The sequence below is a fragment of the Trichechus manatus genome, unplaced genomic scaffold, assembly GCF_000243295.1.
Source record: "Trichechus manatus latirostris isolate Lorelei unplaced genomic scaffold, TriManLat1.0 scaffold00036, whole genome shotgun sequence".
Taxonomy (NCBI): Eukaryota; Metazoa; Chordata; class Mammalia; order Sirenia; family Trichechidae; genus Trichechus; species Trichechus manatus.
Window position 1 is genome coordinate 3,844,870 of NW_004443972.1, and position 20,185 is coordinate 3,865,054.

The 20,185-nt window shown below is 44.7% G+C and overlaps 1 protein-coding gene across 2 annotated transcripts in view; it reads left to right on the top strand.

The window, feature by feature from the left end:
* KIF5C (kinesin family member 5C) overlaps positions 1-20,185 on the top strand; it is a 170,579-nt gene that overhangs the window by 148,256 nt on the left and 2,138 nt on the right. For both annotated transcript variants that reach the window (XM_004375369.2, XM_023730384.1), the window contains 8 exons: positions 1,141-1,258; positions 3,675-3,751; positions 4,844-4,953; positions 6,879-6,980; positions 7,191-7,251; positions 13,651-13,722; positions 16,331-16,435; positions 18,117-18,333. In XM_004375369.2, coding sequence (XP_004375426.1) covers positions 1,141-1,258; positions 3,675-3,751; positions 4,844-4,953; positions 6,879-6,980; positions 7,191-7,251; positions 13,651-13,722; positions 16,331-16,435; positions 18,117-18,333 — 862 coding nt within the window. The remainder of the gene's footprint in view (positions 1-1,140; positions 1,259-3,674; positions 3,752-4,843; positions 4,954-6,878; positions 6,981-7,190; positions 7,252-13,650; positions 13,723-16,330; positions 16,436-18,116; positions 18,334-20,185) is intronic.

The window sequence follows — 20,185 nt, forward strand, 5'->3', positions numbered from 1 at the left end:
TAAGGAATATACATCTGACAAAATATTTCCAACTAAAATTTTGTCTTCATTGTTTACACTCATCCTCGTCACCAAAAGTTATGCTTATAAGATAACTGCTCCCACTGGGTTGTATTTTCTTGAGAAGTCACTTCCTTAGATTATAGTTTAGTCACCAGGGTCTTCTTGCCTACATGGGACCTCTCCAGATCTGGAGGGGGTAGTGTACTGTATGTTATCCGTCTGCCTATCAGTGGCTATTGCCCCTGCTCAGCTAAGGAGCTACCATTCATTTATTCATTCCACTACTATTTATTAAGCACCTGTTATATGCCCTCATGAGGTCCCTGGTGGGGCAAATGGTTTGCACTCATCTACTGACTAAAGGTTGGCAATTTGAACTTACCCAGTGGCGCCATGAAAGGAAGGCCTGGCGATCTGCTTCCATAAAGATTACAGCTAAGAAAACTCCCATGGAGCAGTTCTGCTCTGTAACACTTGGGGTGGCCGTGAGTTAGAATCCACTTGACTGCAACACGTTTGGTTTTGGTTTATATGCCTTCATGGATTTGGGAGATGAAAAACAAGTAAACAAATGGGTAAGATAAATCGTATAGAAGTTAGGTACTATGAATGTTGGGGCCGAGTGATAAGGAACCAGCCAGGACAATGCCTATGGGTGAGGAAAATGATAAATGCAAAGACCCTGAAATAGGAGTTGGTGTGTTTGCAGGACAGAAAAGAAAATAAATAATATTTGAGTTGAGAAGACAGAATCCAGAGGTGTTCAAAGAATGAGGCCCTCAGCACAAGGCATTTTCCCAGCTGCTTTCTCTCCAGCACGTTCTGTTTTTTGATCAGGAGGAAGACCAGCTTGGGTTTTGGTATCTCACTTAAAGTGGAGGTGAGGAGGGGAGTGGCCACGAGCAGGGTCTGTGGGGAAGGAAGCAGAGGAGCATGTGGAAGAAACAGGACCGTTTTAGTTCCAGTCCTGAATCCCAAGCTAGGGGCAGAATGTGCCTCCATTTGGGTGGTGTTATTCAAAAAGGGGACTTGAGCTTCTCCACCATTGCATTTTCCCCTCAAGACAGTCCCAGGGAAGCCTGACTGACAACTCACCAGTCATTCACTCTTCCTTTTTATCTGTTTGCTTGTTCAAAGCATGAAGCCAAGATCAAATCTCTGACAGACTACATGCAAAACATGGAGCAGAAGAGGAGGCAGCTGGAAGAGTCCCAGGACTCACTCAGCGAAGAGCTGGCTAAGCTCCGAGCCCAAGGTAAATATCTGACTGCTTTGCAGGTTTCAAACTCTTGGCCTAAACCAGATACTTTCTAGTTGGCTAGAATCTGGATGTTTAGTTTCACTCAAAGCATTTCTAGGTCTACTGACAGCAGTGGCATAACTGAAAAAAAAGAGAGAGAGAGAAGAAATCTCTAGAAGACTGCCCCCACCCTGAATCAGCTCCACTTCCCATTCTCTCTTGGTCCACTCAGCTACCCAAGTCAGAATCCTCCGTTTCCCTACTCCCTGCATCCAGTCACCAAGGCCTGTCCCTTCTGCCTGCAGATGTTCCGCTGGTTCTGCTTTATTTGTGTCTTCATTGCCAGTGCCCAGGTTGATTAAGATCTCCTTCAGTCTCTGTCTTGCCTGGATTATGGCTACATCAATCTATCTAGGTGCCTTGCCTCACTCTCTCCCCTCCCCCTGAGTCTTCTTTAGTCCAGCCACTGTGCTGTATCCCAAGGGATTATTCTAAAATTCAAATCTTACTTTGGGTTGAACTCCATGCTTTTAACCCTTCAGTGACACCCCACTGCTCTTTATATCTTAGTATAAAATCTGAACTTCTCCAGTGGCTGACTGGCACCTTCCACCCTCTGAGCAAGTTCTTCCCTTTGCCAGGCAGCCTCCACACCCCGTTAGCTGAGGAAGTGGCTGATACACAGGAAGCACTCAATAAATAGGAATAAATAGAAGTAGAAATTGAAGAGAGTTGACTAGAAATGCAGAAACTAGAAGAGGAGGACGACGAATTTATGCATTGGGGTGAAGCCAGGACACACGTACGACGGGCTTCAATATAATTTGTTGCAGTACTTTTTGAAAGCAATTTGAAAATACTTATTAATAATTGTAACATTCCTCATATCCTTTGATCTTCAAATCTTAAATCTTCATTGCAAAATTATTTATATTAGAAAAAAATGAAGCCACCTAAATGCCCAACATTAGTAATAGTTTTATTAATTATGGTACATTGTTTAATAGGGAGTTTTTTTATATTGGAGATGAAATACATGAAGGCTATGCAGCAATGCTTATGGTACAATATTAGATTAAAAATCATAATACATAGTTTTATCTTTGCTCTGGTTATAACAGTTAACAACCAATGCGTGCTTATGTTCCAAGGCCTAGAAATTAACTTTGCAAATGAAAATGGTTTTGATAGGGTAGTAGGATTGGTGATGATGTTACCCATTGTTATTTCCTTTGTTGTTGTTATGTAGTTATTTTTCAATAAATAAATTTTATTTTAAATGCCAAGGCTTTATAGAAAGAGAACATGCCCACCCCTTTGCAATATAGTCTTTATGTGGTAATGAATGTTAGGAATCTAGTGCTCCACCAGAAACTTGACATGGAAAAGGATTTTTCCCTCTTGTAACGGTTCTGCAGTGGTGCCTCTGAGTTGAGAATAAAATAGAGGTGAGAAGACCCAGAATAAACTGGAACAGACTAGAGAGAAAATGTAATGGATTTAGTGTCACTGTTTTAAATGATTTTGTCTTCTCCATTCCCCAATTGAGGGAGCCCTGGTGGCACCGTGGTTAAAGTGCTCAGCTGCTTACTAAGAGGTTGGGTTCGAACCCATCAGCAGCTCCATGGGAGAAGGATGTGGCAGTTGGCTTCTGTAAAGACTTATAGCCTTGGAAACCCTATGGGGCAGTTCTACTCTGTCCTATGGGGGTCGCTGTAAGTCGGAATTGACACGACTGCAGTGGGTTTGGTTTTGGACTCCCCAGTTGAGGCTGGCTGCCCGTTGCACTGTGCTCAGGGTGTGCCATTGACCAAGACTATGCTGGGACTGGTGCCCCCTAGAGGTGTATCACGCAGCGGCCCTCCCCAAGCATGGGGCCTTCCTCTTCAATCTCAAAAGTGTTATTTTCTATTTCTTGCTCTTATCATGAGATTACGTTTTCCTGCTCTGGGTTCTTAGAGAATAAGCAGGCTTATCCATGGGAGGTGTATCACCTCTTCATGGAACTCTAGTAGAGGCATGAATCGAAACGCCACCTAACATTCACATGGTGCTTTATAATCTACTGAGCACATTTACGTACGTTACCTCAGGTATCAGGAAGAGGCCAGTAGTCCAAGAGGTGAGGTGACTGTCAAGCCAGGACATACTTCTAGGTTGACCTGCTCCAAGTCAGCACCTTTCCCACCATAATTGCCACCCTCACCAAAGGACTCTGATCCAGAGGACTGAAGCGATGTTACGGGAGTAGTCAGCGTTGGTTTTAGCCAGTCTGTCTCTAGTAGGCCTTTTCCTTTATATGCTGTGGTTGTAATTATCAAGCTAAGCTGATGTTTCACTCCATTGCCGTTTTTCTTTTTTCAAAAAAGTTTACTTTTGGGTGTGAGTTCTGCCAGTTAAATCTTAACTCATCGTTTAAAATTTAACACAGAAAAAATGCACGAGGTAAGCTTCCAGGATAAGGAAAAGGAACACCTGACGCGGCTGCAGGATGCTGAGGAGATGAAGGTATGTACGGTGGCCCCTTCCACAAGCCCAGCCTGCATTTAAACTGGATTTTCTTGTTCTTGGAAAATCTGTCACCATCAGAGATGTGTATGGCCATGTAGGAGGCGGAAGGAGGGACCCTGCAGTCTCAGAGAGTTGCCTGGCTTAGAAATGAGATATAAGGATGTGACGGTCCAGAAACCCGAGAGGTCCTTAGATAATGGTTCTGTTGCATTAATACCTGTTTCTTCAGCACGCCTGATGAATAGGGGAAAGAGCAGCACCCCACAAATCACTGCATGGGCCATGTTGTCAGGGTTGACTTCTGGAGAAAGGCTCTTCCCTCCTTCGAATGGAAAAAAACATCTCTCCCCTCCACCTTTTTAAATATAAACCCCAAGTTTTTATTTCTATCTTAAACATAGAGTTCTTTATTTTGGTCCCTTTTCAAACAGTAAAGGAAAATGTAGGAAAAAGGATGGGGGAAGTAAGTTCCTTCGCTGAATAAAATCGGGATATGAGGAAATGTAGAATTTTGATACGTTTTAGGCAAACTTCAAGCCTCATTGAGTGTAAGCCCATAGTTTAAAGTAATGCCCACATGGCGTGACCCTGCTGCAGCCTAGATGGGCCTTGCTCCTGCTTTCAAAGCACTGTGGTGGGAAGGTTTTCTTTGAACCTCAACATAAATCTCTGCAGTCAGCAGGGTGTGGACTAATAACCTAAATTTTACAGACGAGGAGCTGTGACTCACACAGGTTACATGGCTGTCTGAGGCCACCTGGGTAGTACAAGGTCCTTGCCCTCTGATTGACCTGGCTAGGGAAGCTGTGTGGCTGAGGCAAGCTGCAGAAATTCAGAGAATAACTTCTTATTTAGTCAGTACACTAATTTGCTCTGAGGGCCCACTCAATTTTATAACCTCTCCTGTGTTTTGTTGTCCCAGTAAAGCAAGGCTGAATTCTGGGAGCACAGGAGCCAGAAATGGCCCCAGTTTTGGGATCTGACATCTGAGGGATGTGGGGTAGGAAGTGGAAGCAGATTCAGGGCTTGTCACAGGGTGGGCTGAGTGCCAATAAGAGGATGACACATTTCTCTTGGCCCGGGCTGCAGAAGGCGCTGGAGCAGCAGATGGAGAGCCACCGGGAAGCTCACCAGAAGCAGCTGTCCAGACTTCGAGATGAGATAGAGGAGAAGCAGAAAATCATTGATGAGATTCGGGAGTGAGTTGGCATGGGACTGGGGGAGGCCGCCTGGAAGGGCACGGCCTGTAGCTGAAGGCCCTGCCCTCCTTGCCCTGTGCGCTCTGTGCCTTGCCCTCCTGGTGACCCAGTGGGCTTGGCATTCTGTTCCTGAGGCCTGTTCTCCCATCTGGAGCTGAGCCTCCTTGGGCTCTGGTGTGGCAGGTGGCAGGCAGGCCCAGCTGCCCTTCCTAGTCCCCATGGGGCAGGGTCATGCTGACGAGTCAGCTGGGCAGACGCTTGCCTCAGAAGAGGGGGAGACCGTATGAAAAGATGAAAAAAACAAATTGCTTCTGACTTAGGGGTTCTGATAGGTTAATAAATATGCCAGAGAAGACAGCTAGCTCCTGCCTCCTCAACCCACCACACACATGCTCACTGCACATCTCAGAGCCACTTAGCCATGCGCGCAGACTTCATGATGACCTACACCTCACGTACCTGTAGCACTGCCACCAGGAGGGCGTCTAGGGCACTACTGCCAGGAGAGCACCCGTTTTTCTTGGACTCACAGCCGCGTACTCCATAACAGCCTCTCCCTACCCGTCCCTCCCACCTCACTGGCAAGACCGAAGCCACCGAGCAGGAAGGGGCCTTAGGGGCTCCTCTCCTGAGGCTTCGTAGCCTTTTGTGCCATGGATTCCCTCGGCACTCTCTGAAACACCCTTTTCAGAATAAAGTTTGTAAATGCCCAAAACATAGGATTACAAAGAAAGCTAATTGTATTGAAATACAGTTCTAACCACTGATCCCTCTGGAATCTAGACCAAAAGTCTAGGTCCCTCCCACCCCCTTCTGAAGATAAGGAAACATTTCTAGGTGAGAAGCAAGGTTAAATGGTTAAGGTCACACCACTAAATAGGAATCAAACTGGAGTTAGAGTTTAATTCTCCAGACTACTGATCCAAATCTCTTTCCAATGTACACAAGCTGCTCCCACAGTGTATTTGCATTTTAAAGAGCAGAATGGTAACAAAAGCAATAGTCTATGTGGCTTCCCTGGGGCTCTGGGCACAGTCCACCAAAGTAAAGGATTTAGCATCTTCTCTTCCTGTTCTTCCTGGGCCACCTCCATGCTGCCTCCTATGTTTTTCTTGTCAAGCTGGTCTCTTGCTCATTATTCAGATTAATTACTCTCAGAATATTCAACCAGAAGGGTGGGGGAGGAGGGAGGGAAGAAGAAGAGAAAGAGGAGTGTTGGTGAGAGAATTAGTAGGTGGGAAAGCTTCCTTCCCAGTACCTTTCCAATGGACTCTGGTTTTCCTTCATGTTGTCTGTAATCTGTTCTTTTACAGTCACTTAGGCCTTACCATACAAAAGGTTTTCTAAGTATTGGGCTGATGCAGATGTCAGCTGAGTGTCCCCGAACAGATGGCCAGCTTCTCCTCTGCTCTGAACCACCTTGTGGAGGGCTCCTCAGAGTGGGAACTGTCCCTGTGTCAGTGAGGAAGTTGGGTTTGGGAAATGATTTTCAAAAATGAGACCAGAACATGGGACCAGAGAGGACGGGGAGGTTGAAATGGCCGAGTATGGTCACCTGCCATTGTGGGAGTGCCTGCCATCAGCAGATCAGAGGAAGCCGAATTCTTCCAACAGGGACTCTCATTCTGTTTTAAAATATCAACCCTTTTCCCATGTCATTATTTTTCCCCTGAAGCTCTTGCACAAGCAAACTATAAATACATCATCAAAGCCCATGCTTCATGCCTTTGGATGCTCCCCAGAAATTAGTTTTCACTTGGGCAGGGAGGAAGCGGTGAGGTTGTTCTCTGATCCTTCAGAATCCTCCAGAATTGCCACCTTTGTTGCACAGACCTAATGAGGTTGGAACAGAACCACGTTTTCAGTTGGGTGGCTCAGAATTTCAGGCTGATGTTGAATGTATTGCTTTTTCCTCTCAATTTCAGTTTGAATCAGAAACTGCAACTGGAACAGGAGAAGCTCAGTTCCGATTATAACAAGCTAAAAATAGAGGACCAAGAAAGAGAGATGAAACTGGAAAAGCTCTTGTGAGTAGACTTTAAATATTTCCTCAGTTCTCTTGTGTCCCTGTGAGATCTTAAAAACTCGTCTTTTGTCATTCAGATGTCCACATAGTCTGGTTACATTGGGCTAATTGTGCCAGTTGGTTTGTTTTGTGGGCTTATCTTTAGATGCAAATGGTGTCTGCCATAACTCTGATTCTTCTTTGGTGGGTTACATTCCTTTTTGTTTTGTAGATTGCTCAATGATAAGAGGGAACAAGCTCGAGAGGACCTCAAAGGGCTGGAGGAGACAGTGGTATGTGAAAGTCAAGATGTTTTCCCAATTCATTGTTAGTCTCAAGGACTGGGTTACTTTATGACTTGTTTAATTTGTTTATTCTAAAAGTTTACCTGGCGGTATCTTATGTATCATTTTAGACATAAAACATATCATTTAGACACGAAAATGGGAGTTGCAGAATTTTTTTCCTCAGCCCTTGATAGAACGTTGTTGTCGTGTGCCATCAAGTTGATTCTGATTCATAGCGACGCAGTAAGACAGAGTAGAACTGTCCCATATGGTTTCCAAGGCTGAAATCCTTACAGGAGCAGATTGCCAGGTCTTTTCTCCTGCACTAGGTGGGTCTGAACTGCCATCCTTTCAGTTATCAGCTGAGTGCTTAACCATTGCGCCACCAGGCCTCTTTTTGATAGAATGATTAACCATCAATCAGTCAATTCGTGGTGCACTTACCCTAGAGTACTAAAGGGAGAATTGACTGAATTGCTAATCAATGCTTCTGCATTTTGTGACATCCAACAAGTATGTATTGAGCACATATGAAGTGCCTAGTTCTGGCACTCTTGGGATGCATCAATACACAACAGAGATAAGATCCTGGCCCTCAAGAAGCATGCATTATTGAGATAAACCATAAAGAAGCAAATCATGTGCTGTGTTAGAAGGTTACAGAAAGTGCAGAGGGTGGTAGTTTGGGGAGACCCCATGGAGGAGGTGACAACTGAGCAGAGATTTGAAACAGGTGAAGGAGTGAGGCATGAGTATGTCTAGGGGAAGAGCATTCCAGGGAGAGGGAATGGCTCGTGCCAAGGCCCTGAGGTGAGTGTGTGCCTGGCGTGTAGAGGGACAGCAGGGAGGTTAGCATACCTGCAGCTGAGTGAGGAGGAACAGGAATTTGGGAGAGCGGGATAAAGGCAAGAGAGGTGCAGGTCAGGTAGGGCCTTGAGACCTGCAGAGTTTGGGGCAGAGGAGTGACAGACCCGGCTTACCTTTGAAAAGGCTTATTGGTTCTGCAGTGAAAACCTGGTTGCTTTTTCCCATCCTGAATTCATTGGCCTTACTTCCTCTGGTTGGCACCCACTTCAGTACTCTGAAGGATGGCTGCCTGGCTCCAAGGGCCCTGGGAGCCCTTCAGGGTGAACGCTGGCCATGCCCCACAGGCACTGTTTTCAGACAGACCATCCCAGCATCACCTCTTTATCTGGTGAAAACATATCCAGTCATTTTCACATGATACAACAACAGGGAGAAACTGTTTAGATGCAGTCATACATTTCGATTCCATTTGTCTTACTTGTCTAGTGCTGCTTTAAGAGAATATGCCACAGGTGATGGCTTTAAAGAACAGAAATTTATAGTCTCACAGTTTGGGAGGCTAGCAGTCCAAATTCAGGCCGTGGCTCTAGGGGGAGGACCTTCCTTGTTGGTAGTCCTGTGAGGTCCTTAGTGTTCTTGGTGTTCCTTGGTGTCTTCCCCCTGTGTGTCTCTTTGTGTCTATCCTGTTCTTTTTATAACTTAGAAGTGATTTGATTTAGGATCCACCCTACACTGGTATGGCCTCATTAATATAACAAACGAAAAACCCTATTTCCAAATACGATTACTCCACAGGACCAAGACTTCAGTACATATTTTGAGGGGAGGGGAAAATGGACACAATTCAGTCCATAATATCCTTCGTATGTCACGTGGGTTGGTGTGTGACTGGCCTGTCTCCAAGGACCTGATGACCACAAGCAGTAGGTAGATGACCACTCTGGGTCAGTGTTATTGCTCCCCCAAAACCACGTAAAGAAACGAGGACTCAAACCATTTTGGACACAAGTAAGATGGCCGTGTTCAAAGGAAATTAGGTCTTTCAAGCATGGTAGAGAAGACTGTGGAGAGGGCCGCTATAGGGGAAGTGGAAATGAAACCATAAAATTACATTTATCTATCTTCATTACATCTGCTTTTCCAGAGAAGTCATGCCCAAAATTATGTTATAAAAATTCAGAAAAATATTGAATATTAAAAATTTACTATATTTCTGCCAGCCAGAGAGAAATGATATTTCACTATCTTTTCTTCCTTTACATGTGTGAACTTTCATGCACACGCTTTCACACTAGCCATACTTGCACTTTCACACTCTCACACACTCACTTATGTAGATGTTCACTCTCTTTTACCTCCTGTCTCACACACAACTCATTTATGTACATTCAGTCATTCACCATCACTCATTCTTTAACAGGCACTCAAACACAAACCCCATTACACTTTCACTCCTACATGCTTACAACTTACAACGTACTCATATACACTGCCGCACAAATGCTCACACAGTCACTCACTCACACCCATAGTCACTGACTTTCATGTTCTCCGCCGGCGTTCATCCACACACACCTGCACTCACTCACACACTTGTACTTATACACACACACACATTCATCTTCACTCACTTGGTACACTTCCATAACACTCACATTCACTCACACTCACTAATGATCATTCACACTTCCTCACTTGCACACCCTTTGGCTTGCTTAGTCACTCATGCACTCATTACTCTCACTCTTGTTCACCCTCAACTTACACATTCACTCCACATAGTCCTATTCACACACTCAGTCATATACCCTTGCACCAATACACACTCCCTCAGTCAGTATACTCCCTCTAACACTCACATGGAGTCACATTCTCACACTTAATATCGATCATCCACACTTAGTTGCCCACTCACACTTATTCACTCTCGCTCATCTTTGCTTACACATTTACTAACACATACACACTTTTTCAAACTCTCACATGCTTTTTCTCATACAAGCATGATATTTAAAGGACATTTAATCAATCTTTTTGCCTTTTTTAATGTTTGGAATACTTTTTATGGAACATATTTCCTCACTGGCCTCCTTATATCTATCCACTCATTCTTTCTCCCTCTTGCACGCTCACTCACCTCCCCACACTCACATGTTCACCAAGATGTGCACTCACTCTCCCACGCCTGCTCTCCCACTCACACACTTGGTTACTCACACACATGGACTGACACGGTGACTCCCACCTTCTTTCTCTCGGTCTCTCTCACCTCCCACATGCAACACAGACACACACACACACAGACACACATACATACTCGAAAAATCCAGGATTGGAACCCTACAGTGTATACTTGGGTGTTTTCTCTAAACCTTAGACCAAAATCCTTCCCAAGCCACCCGTGTTCTTCAGAAACAGACTGACAGTCCTAGGCTGACTATTCTCGAACCCTCCTTAGCTCGAAGCTTGCCCTGCCTCCTTGAGGGTTTGTGTCGGGGCAGGAAGGGAATGGAACCTGCCCTCTGGAGGTCGAAGTCTATGGAGCCCCCTCCTGGGGTGATGTTGAAAAAGGCCGGCTGGTCGTGGAGGACCAGCTTGCTTTAATGGCCCATCTGCCACAGGATACCTTGTCAGGGCTCTGTGACTGAATCTCGTTATTTTCACCTCCCTGACCCCATCCTCACTGTCGACTGTGACAGCAAGCTGAGCCCTGAGCTTTCGCATAAAGGGCAGAGCCTGTGAAGGGGAAAGCTTCGAGAGAAGCGAGTGAGGGGGCAGGATAATGAGTATGATGAGGAACATCCATTGATGTGGGAAACCAAACTGCAGTTGCCCAAGCATAACTATACATAAATATAACTTAGAAACTAATTTAAAGACCTCCAGCTGCCCCTCGGAAGCTGTTTATTGTTGAATCTACCTCAAAACAACGTGCAGTAATACCCGTGCCAGGTACTATGTTTTGTCTCAAACAAAAAAAAAATGAGAGAAAGTTGCCAAACTCAGGACTCAGATATTATATGGTGCTCACAGAGCGCCAAGGAAATGCCTAGCCCTTTGACAAAGCTCACGTGTCATCTTATTTCTGTTTGGTATGGTGCTGTTTTTCATCCAAAATATTGGCTGTGATTACGCTTTGATCAGTAATAGACTCACTGAAGCAGGAGAGAGGGCTTGTGGAGCGGTCACAGGCCTTCAGGAGCAGGTTAGGGGACCACGCTCCCCTTGGGCAGAGGCAGGGACCGGCGTGTCTGCATGCCTGTGAGCACTAGCTGCTGCCCTCCACCTGCTCTGGAAGGTGGCCGAGCCTTGGACAGGTACTGTGTGCACATTATTCCTAATAACAGATCCATGTTGCTTCCTGCAGAAAGTAATTTACCTTATCCGAGGAAGCAATTGACTTCAGGTGCTTCTTGTTCCAGCACAGAGTTAGACCCAGTAATAAGACTTTAAATTAATGTAGAACCTTAATTCCAAGAAACTTAGTATTCCTGTAGCTTTATAGCTTGTTTGTTTCTCTATCTCTCTCTCTTTTTTTTTTCCCTGTGAGCAGATGCGAGCTGTACCCCTTGACATTCTGTGTTAGAGTAGGTCAATTTAGATAAATAGAAAAGTTTAGATGCAGAGTTTATCTTTCTCCTCCTCCTTTGTGGGAAAATATTTTGCAAGGAATTCAACATATCTCTTGTAGGAAATTCATGGAGACTTGAATGGAAAGAAATATTTGGACTTCCTGATCTTGTTAACCAAGATCACCAGGTTTGGCTTAGGACCTTTTCTCGCCAGTCCAATTCCTAAGGGTTCATTTGTAAAAAATAATCCAAAATGAAGAAAAAAATGCTCCCAAGAAATTTATTACAGTGACAGTTATAACAACAATGACAAAAGGTAACAACAAATGCCTGATAGAGAAATGGTTAAGTCAAATATGATACATCAATAAATTAATACAAACTGTTGTTTATTTGGAGTCCCTTGGAGATACAAATGGTTAATGTGCTTGGCTGCTAACCAAAAAGCTGGAGGTTAGAGTCCATTCAGAGGCGCCTCAAAAGAAAGACCTGGTGATCTACTTCCAAAAATATCAGCTTTTGAAACCCCTGTGGAGCACAGTTCTACTCTGATACACGTGGGGTCTCCATGAGTTGAGATCAACTCGATGGCAACTGGTTTTAATGTTTATTGAACACTTACTATGTGCCAGAAACTGTTTTAAGAGTTTTATAAGGATCGTCTTATTTAAATTTCACAACAACCTCTATGAGGTAACTTACTTTTACTCTTATGTTATAAATAAGAAAAATGAGGCATAGAAAGGTTAAATAATTTGACGAGGGCCACCCAGATGGAAAGTGGCAGAGCCAAGGCAATGGACCGAAGTTTGTGCTTTCTGCTAACTGCCTTGTCCACAACTGCAGTGATGTCAAGTATACACACATCTGAACCTGGCCAGCAGGGGGCATAGAAACATGAAAAATATCAGTTGGTTAGGGCGGGAACAAGTGTGACTACCTTTTAATTTAAACTTGTTGGTGTTTATATGGTATTAGCACCACAAGCTGGGTGGTTTAAAACAACAGAAATTTATTCTCTCACAGTTCTGGAGGCCAGAAGTCCAAAATCAAGGTCTTGGAAGGAGTCATGCTCTCTCCAAAGGCCCTGGAGGATAATCCTTCCTTGACCATTCCAGCTGTAGTAGCCCCAGCATCCCTTGATTTGTGGTAGTATAATTCCAATCTCTGCTTCCATCTTCACATGGCTTCTTCCCTCTGCATCTGTGTCTCTCTATGTCACTGTTTTCTTATATGCATATCTGTCATGAAGAAATTTGTTCTTGTAGCTCTAGGTTGGCCCTAATCTCTTTATGAGGATTCCTGGTGGTGCAATGGTTAAGCGCTTGTCTGCTAACCAGAAGGTTGGCAGTTCATATCCACCAAACAGTTCCACAGGAGAAAGACTTGGCAATGTGTTTCCCTAAAGATTACAGCAAAGAAAACCCTATGGGGCAGTTCTACTGTCACACGGGGTCACTATGAGTTGAAATCGACTCGACGGCAAAGGGTTTGGTTTTTTGGTTTAATTCCTACTAATTACATCTGCAAAGACCCTATTTCCAAATAAGGTCCCATTCTGAGATTCTAGGGGTTAAGACTTCAGCATTATCTTTTTTGGGCGACACAATTCCACCTATAACAGTGTTATATATATAATGTTTATGTGATAAAACAAAGAAGAGAAAAAAAGAAATCCATTCTAATACAACATGGCTGACAAAGAATTTTTGTGAGAAAACTTAGGAATTTTTGTGGTAGAGGAAAAAAATTGGTTCCATTTAGAGTACAGCAAGTGAGCAGGCTTTGTTGTAGTTTACAGTACATTGTTCAAATTCCTGGTCTGCACCTTGCTGTGCTCCTGGTAATGAGGCTGAGTCAGGGCACAAAGTTGGGGGGTGGTGAGTGAGAGGAAGTGAGGGGAAACCACGCAGCAGGTTTGCAAAGCATGAGTAGACACTGCTGGGGTTAATGACCTTGTACCAAATATGTCATAAATTTAATGTATTCCCTGATTTAAGTGGCTTTTTAAAAATCTTTCTTCCAGTCTAGAGAACTGCAGACGCTTCATAACCTTCGCAAACTCTTCGTCCAGGATCTGACCACCCGAGTTAAAAAAGTGAGTTCTGTTTTGTCTGGACGGAATTGACTGAGAAGAAAATAAAAAGATGGTCAGAAAGAATTATTTTCTGTGGAAATAGCACTTGCTTAAGTAGGGATTGGTTATACTTAAAAATTAATTACTTCATGCCAGAGAATGTTATTAAAACAATGTGCTGGAGGCAAAAAATACTTGGGGACATTTTTGTATCTGATTCTTCCTTCTTAGTAAAAGGAAGTTATAATCCTTTCCTAACCTTCATTTCAAATTAGCAAATGTTTATCTGACCCCACTGTGTGGACTCCACTGTGGTAATGCAGGAAAATACAGAGGGCTCTTGTCAGAGAGCGTTGTCCTGATGCATGGTGAGCAATGCTGGATGCCTGGAGAAGTTAGACAGTGGAGACCCCTCACAGTTGTCTGTCAGGAGGTCACTGTGGGCTTACGTCATAGTCCATAAAGCACTTTAACATTTGCTCTCCTCAGCAGCCATGGAAGTGGTTCTTAGTATTCTTGTTTTACAGACGAGATAGGCTCAGATGTTAAATCACGTACCGTAGGTCACATAGCTAGGAAGAGCCAGAGATAGGATTTGAATCCAGGTCCACGTGACTTGTGAGTCTGAGCTTCTTTGGTCGTCATGACACACACAGTGATTTCGAGAGGACACCATAAGGGTGAATCCCCAGAGCAGCTTGCAGAGGTTTCAGGAGTGAGTTAAGAGGTGAAGACAGCCAGGGAAGTAGTCTTTCAAAATATTTAAAAGCAATAGATGGGGAGCAATGGGCCATATCCACGAGTGTAATAGGATTGGAGGAAGGTGTATTTAAGAAGAGTGTGTGTGTGTATGTGTATATGTTTATGCATATGTGCATGTGTGTGCACATTTGTGATGTGTGTACATGTATGTTTCTGTGCGTGCACACGTGTGTGTGTGTGTGTGTGTGTAGGAGCCAAGGGAAAGAGGTCAAGTATATAAAAAAGAGAAGGTGATTGATGGGGTAAGGTTTGAGAGGAGGAAGAGGTAATAGCAATGATGGATGTATTAGGCTAGGTAAGGAGAAGAGACACATTTTCCTCAGAGGGAGGAGTGGGCGTGGAGAAGTCAAGATGGAGACATTTACAGGGAAATATGTGACAGTGGAAAGAAGTTGCGTCTGATGACTTTAATCTTCTCAGTTAATGTGGAGGCTCAGTTGTCAGTGGAGGAAAAGAATGGGGAGCCCAAGAAGACTGGAGAGGCTCAGACAGCTATGGTAGCGAATTTGCTAGAGATGAGGCGAAGGATTGCTGGCCGGTGTGTGTCAGCTGTGGGTCAGGAGCGTGGATTTGGAATGGTCCTGGCAGCGTGGTTCTAGTGAGTTGGGAAGGCTGGGAGTCATCATAGAGAAAGGGGGCAGAGAATGTGGGGAGGTTTCAAGGCCTGAATGGCACTGGTCAGGCAGGTAGATAGTGACTGCAATCATCAAACTCCCTGGACCAGGTAGGAGAGTGAAGCCATAGCAGAGGTGATGGAAGGGAGACTGGAGAGGGGGAAGGACCTGAGCAGAGATGGCAACAAGGACCCAGAAGGCTTAGTCAGAAGGAGACAGTGGAGTCAGTGACCATAAGGATGCTGCGGGCCGAGGGAGGGCTAAGAGTTTGAGATCAGACTTCTTGACCTCATTATAAAACTCTCTAGGAAGGACCAACGTTTAGACCAGTGATTCTCTAAGTGTGGTCTTTGCCCCAGCAGCGTTAGGGTCACCAGGGAACTTGGTAGACATGCCAGTTCTCTGTCCTCACCTCGGATCCATTGAACCGGAGATGTGGAAGGGCCTAGCAGTCTGAGTTTTAACAAGCCCTCCTCTGGGTGTTTCTGATGCAGGCTCAGGTTTCAGACCCCCAGTTTTAGACTGAAGAAGAGCATGTTTAAGATGCTTATATGGTCAGCACCTGTCAGAAAAGGAAGGCTAGTGAGCTCCCCTGTAGATGATGTAAACATGCTTTGCCATTTTTGGACCCCAGGATGTGTTTGCACATGTATTTCTCAACTCATCTCTGCCACTCAGCTCATCAGTGCCAGGAGTGTGGTGTTTGCCAACTTCAAGAGCTGATAAGTTTCAAGAGTTTACCTAGCACCCCCATGTTCTGACTAGTTTGAGTTTGATTCACTACTGAATTTCATGGACTTGGAAGCTGAAGGGACAAGCCGAGGCCATTGAGCCTTTCAGTACGAGCATAGACATTGACTGCAAGCTTGATAACTTGTTATCTCTGTCGTGATCACTGAAATCAAATTCAGGTCTTGGGTTTATGTTTTCACACTGGTTCTTCTTAATGCATTGGAATGCTTTCTTTTGAAAAGAAAAGTTTTTATTCACCTTTATTTAGAGGTTTCATTAAAGAGAAATAATACTTAACATTCAAAAGAAGATTTGAAGTGATTTTTTTCTTCATCAAGGAAATTAATTGGGAAGTTCCTTGAGTCCAAACTTTTAGAACCACTCTTTAAACACAGAATAACCTTTGGTGATACTGGGTTTTTTTTTAAAAAAGAAGGTTTAAAATGTATCATCCACAGTATCCTGGGGATGAGGGTGGGGGTCTGGTGGCCTGTTCAGCTGACCCCTTGCTGTTGATGCAGAGCGTAGAGCTGGACAGCGATGATGGAGGAGGCAGTGCCGCCCAGAAGCAGAAAATTTCCTTCCTGGAGAATAACCTGGAACAACTCACTAAGGTTCACAAACAGGTAGGAGAGTTGCCCCAGCTTCCCTCGACTTCTCTTTCTCTCCTGGAAAGAAGTCCCACCAGGTTTGGCCCCAACATGGGGAGAAGGCTCTGATATTTATACATCCTCAGAGAACGTTAGTGCTGGAAGGGTCATTAAAAATCCTTTAGTCTTCAGTGACTTCCCTTATAAATAAAATTATAAGAAATTGAGTTTGAGCTGGGGTCTGGGGATTGGGGTGTTCAGAGCCCTGCATTTTCATCCTGCCTCTGCCTACGCCTTGGACCCCAACTGGCTTCAGTGTCTCTCATGATGCCTCTGAGGCTCCTCTGGGTCGCAGAAGGCTCCACAGAAAGCACTGTGGAAATTACCAAGCTGGTTCAAGCCCCTTAGTTTTACAGACAAGGGAACAAACTAGGAGAAGAGTGACTTGCTTCATTCCATGGGTGTAGAACTGAGCCTAGAACCAGCACCTCTTCTGCTCTGTCACCCTCTTCCTGGTGCTTCTTGTGCACCCCCCAGGATCCTTGCCATGTTTAGAGTGGCAAAAAGTGACATGTCCAAACCCACCAGTGATTTAGGCAGGTTATTTGTCTCAGATCCTTCCTGTTAAAATGCTGGCATGTTTGTGACTGCTTTCCCTCTTTAGAATTTGAGATATGATGGAAATGTCCAACGTTTTAGACCACATGGCCGAGGCATGTCATTTCTCCTTGACTTATTAAGTCCTTTTCAACATTATTGATGATGACATGTTTCCTCACAGGGAGGACAACAGATTCAACACAGTTGAAGTCATTAGAGCAAATTGTTGCTAAAAAGTAGAAAAGCAGAAACTTCCAGGAAACCCAAAATAGAGCTCTGGAATTTTTTGATTATTTCATTCATGTACTCAACAAATATTTAATGGAAACTTACTCTTTGCCAAGCACTGGTGCTCGTGCTGGGGACCCAGAGGTACGCAAAGTAGGTGTGGACCCAGTGGTAACTCACCTTTGTATTGCACTTTATGATTTTCAAAACTTCTTTATCTACTTGGAGTCCCACAATGGCCCTATTTTGTAGTATCTTTGTTTTATGGATGAGAAACTGAGATTCACGTGGACAAATAACTTTCCTACATCAAGTCAGATGGCGGGAAATAATAGAGCTGGCCCTTGAGCCCACTCTTAAACCCAGGGCTGGGCTGCTGCCTCTTAACTTGGGTCATGGGTAATGAAAAAATGGGCAGTGCCCCATGTTATTTGTTGGCCTCTGGGTATGTTGCAAAGCTGTATCCCCACCACATCCCAGTGTAGACACTGGATCCTGCATGAGGCAAGACCTTCGGGGAGCTCTAGTACATGCATGTCTTTCACTGAGCACTTTTAGAACTCACTTTAAAGACTGGAAGTTTCCTGTGGCTGGAAATAACTTTTAATTTCATTCTCCACCAATCCCCCTCCCCCCCTACCCCGCTCCTGCTCTCAGTTAATCATATATTTAGCAAATTGGAGTCACAGGGTATGGGATTTTTGTTTCCTTCACTGGTCACAGAGTTTATGATGTTATGGACTTTCAGGGATGACCCAGCAGGGGGTGGTGGTTCTGCTGTAGGGTCTGCTTCACATTCTTTGTCCCTCCCAGGGGTCTGGCACTCCCTGTTGCCACATTGCGGTAACTCTCCACCTTTCCCTCCCTACCACATTCGTCCCTGCTCCAGCTGGTCCGGGACAACGCAGATCTGCGCTGTGAGCTGCCCAAGCTGGAGAAGAGGCTGCGTGCCACGGCGGAGCGCGTCAAGGCCCTGGAGAGTGCGCTGAAGGAAGCCAAGGAGAACGCCATGCGGGACCGAAAACGCTACCAGCAAGAGGTGGACCGCATCAAGGAGGCCGTGCGAGCCAAAAACATGGCCAGGAGAGCCCATTCGGCCCAGATCGGTACGTGCGCATATGATATTGGTCAAGGATTCAGGAGCTGTGGTGGCCTTTCACCTATGACCTTACTAAAAGCTGATGACTCCACAGGCAAGACAGAACTTGATACTCCAAGGCGACTTGAGTGAGCCCACTATATAACATCAATACTGGGGGCCGTGGTGGTTCAGTGGTGGAATTCTTGCCTTCCTTGTGGGAGACCCAGGTTTGATTACTGGCCAGTGCACCTTACGCACAGCCACCACCAGTTTGTCAGTGAGGCTTGTGTGTTGCTATGATGCTGACTAGGTTTCAGTGGAGCTTCCAGACTAAGATAGACTAGGAAGAAAGGCCTGGTGATCTACTTCTGAAAATCAGCCAGTGAGAACCCTATGAATCACAGTAGTCCAGTCCCCAGCTGATCATGGGGGTGACGTGGGACCAGGCAGCATTTTGTTTGTTGTGCATGGGGTCACCAGGATTTGGAGGCCCAGTCTACGGCAGCTGACAACAAATCAGTATCAATATGTGATATCAAACCTGCAGTACTTAGGGGAGCCTGCTCCTCTCAGGCCTGCTTCCTTCCACTGGGCAGTTCCAGCATACATCGTGGTCTCCAGAGCCTCTGAGCTAAACAGAGGAGCCAGCCGAGGCTGTAGGCAAAGGTGTTCAGCTGTAAACAGAGGCGTGGTCTTAGAAATACTGGAATATGTGGCTACTTCTCAGCCATGTATACTGCACTGGGCAGAACCGTGAAAGAGTCTGGAGCCAGAAGCCTCAGGGAGCTCTACATAGAAGTGCAGGTTTGGAAATACCCTGGAAAGAGCCAGGCTGGCATCAGTGACTGGGTGTGGTCCCAAGCTGGGTGTGTGGGCCTGGGGCGTGCCTGGAGTTCCAACAAAACCAGGATGGATGTGGGATTTTTGCTTATGTGGGGAATTAAAGGTGGAGTTTCTGAGTCACACAGCCTCCAGGATAGAGCCGTAGGAATAGAAGGGACTTAGGGATGCTCTCTAACTATAAAGAGGGTTTTTTTTTTTTTTTAAATATGAATATCTCTAATAACATATGATATTTCCCATCACATATTGCTGTGCAGATGTGTTATAAACCAGCAACTTTATGTTTCTCATTTTAAAATCATACCTTAGATTAGTGGCTCATTGCATTTGTTGGATTTCATATTCTTTGAGCACCTACTGGAAAGCTATGAACCCTCTCCACAGACAAACCACAGGTAGAATTCTGCATCCAATTTCGGGGGCTACACAGATCCCCTTGAATTCCCCATGGGCACCTTTGGATCAGCTGCAGTTGAAACTGAAAGTCCTTTGTTTTTGATTTGAGACGTCACCCTTTCATTTTCCTCAACCTGGTTTACGAATAAGGTAATTGATATGTAAGTTCTCTCTGTCTCCTAAACATTTGGGTGCCCCGGATTGGCTAACTGTACTAAGAGGAGGGTAAACCTCCTGTTTTCAAGAATGTCTGGTAATTATTGGTAAGAATTGTTACTATTGGTTATCACGTGTGACCTGTAGGTATCTGGATGTTCCTGCTTAAGCCATTTCTTTCTTTTCTTTTTAATTTTTTTTTTTAATTGTACTTTAGATGAAGGTTTACAGAACAAATAGTTTCTCATCAAAAAGTCAGTACACATATTGTTTTATGACATTGGTTAACAACCCCACGACATGTCAACACTCTCCTTTCTTGACCTTGGAGACCTTTTTTTTGGTGAAAATAGACATAACCAAAGTTACACCATTTCAAACGTTTCTACGTGTACAATTCAGTGACATCGATTACATTCTTCCAGTTGTGCTGCTATTCTCACTATCCTTTTCCAAATTATTCCATCACCATTATCTTCAAC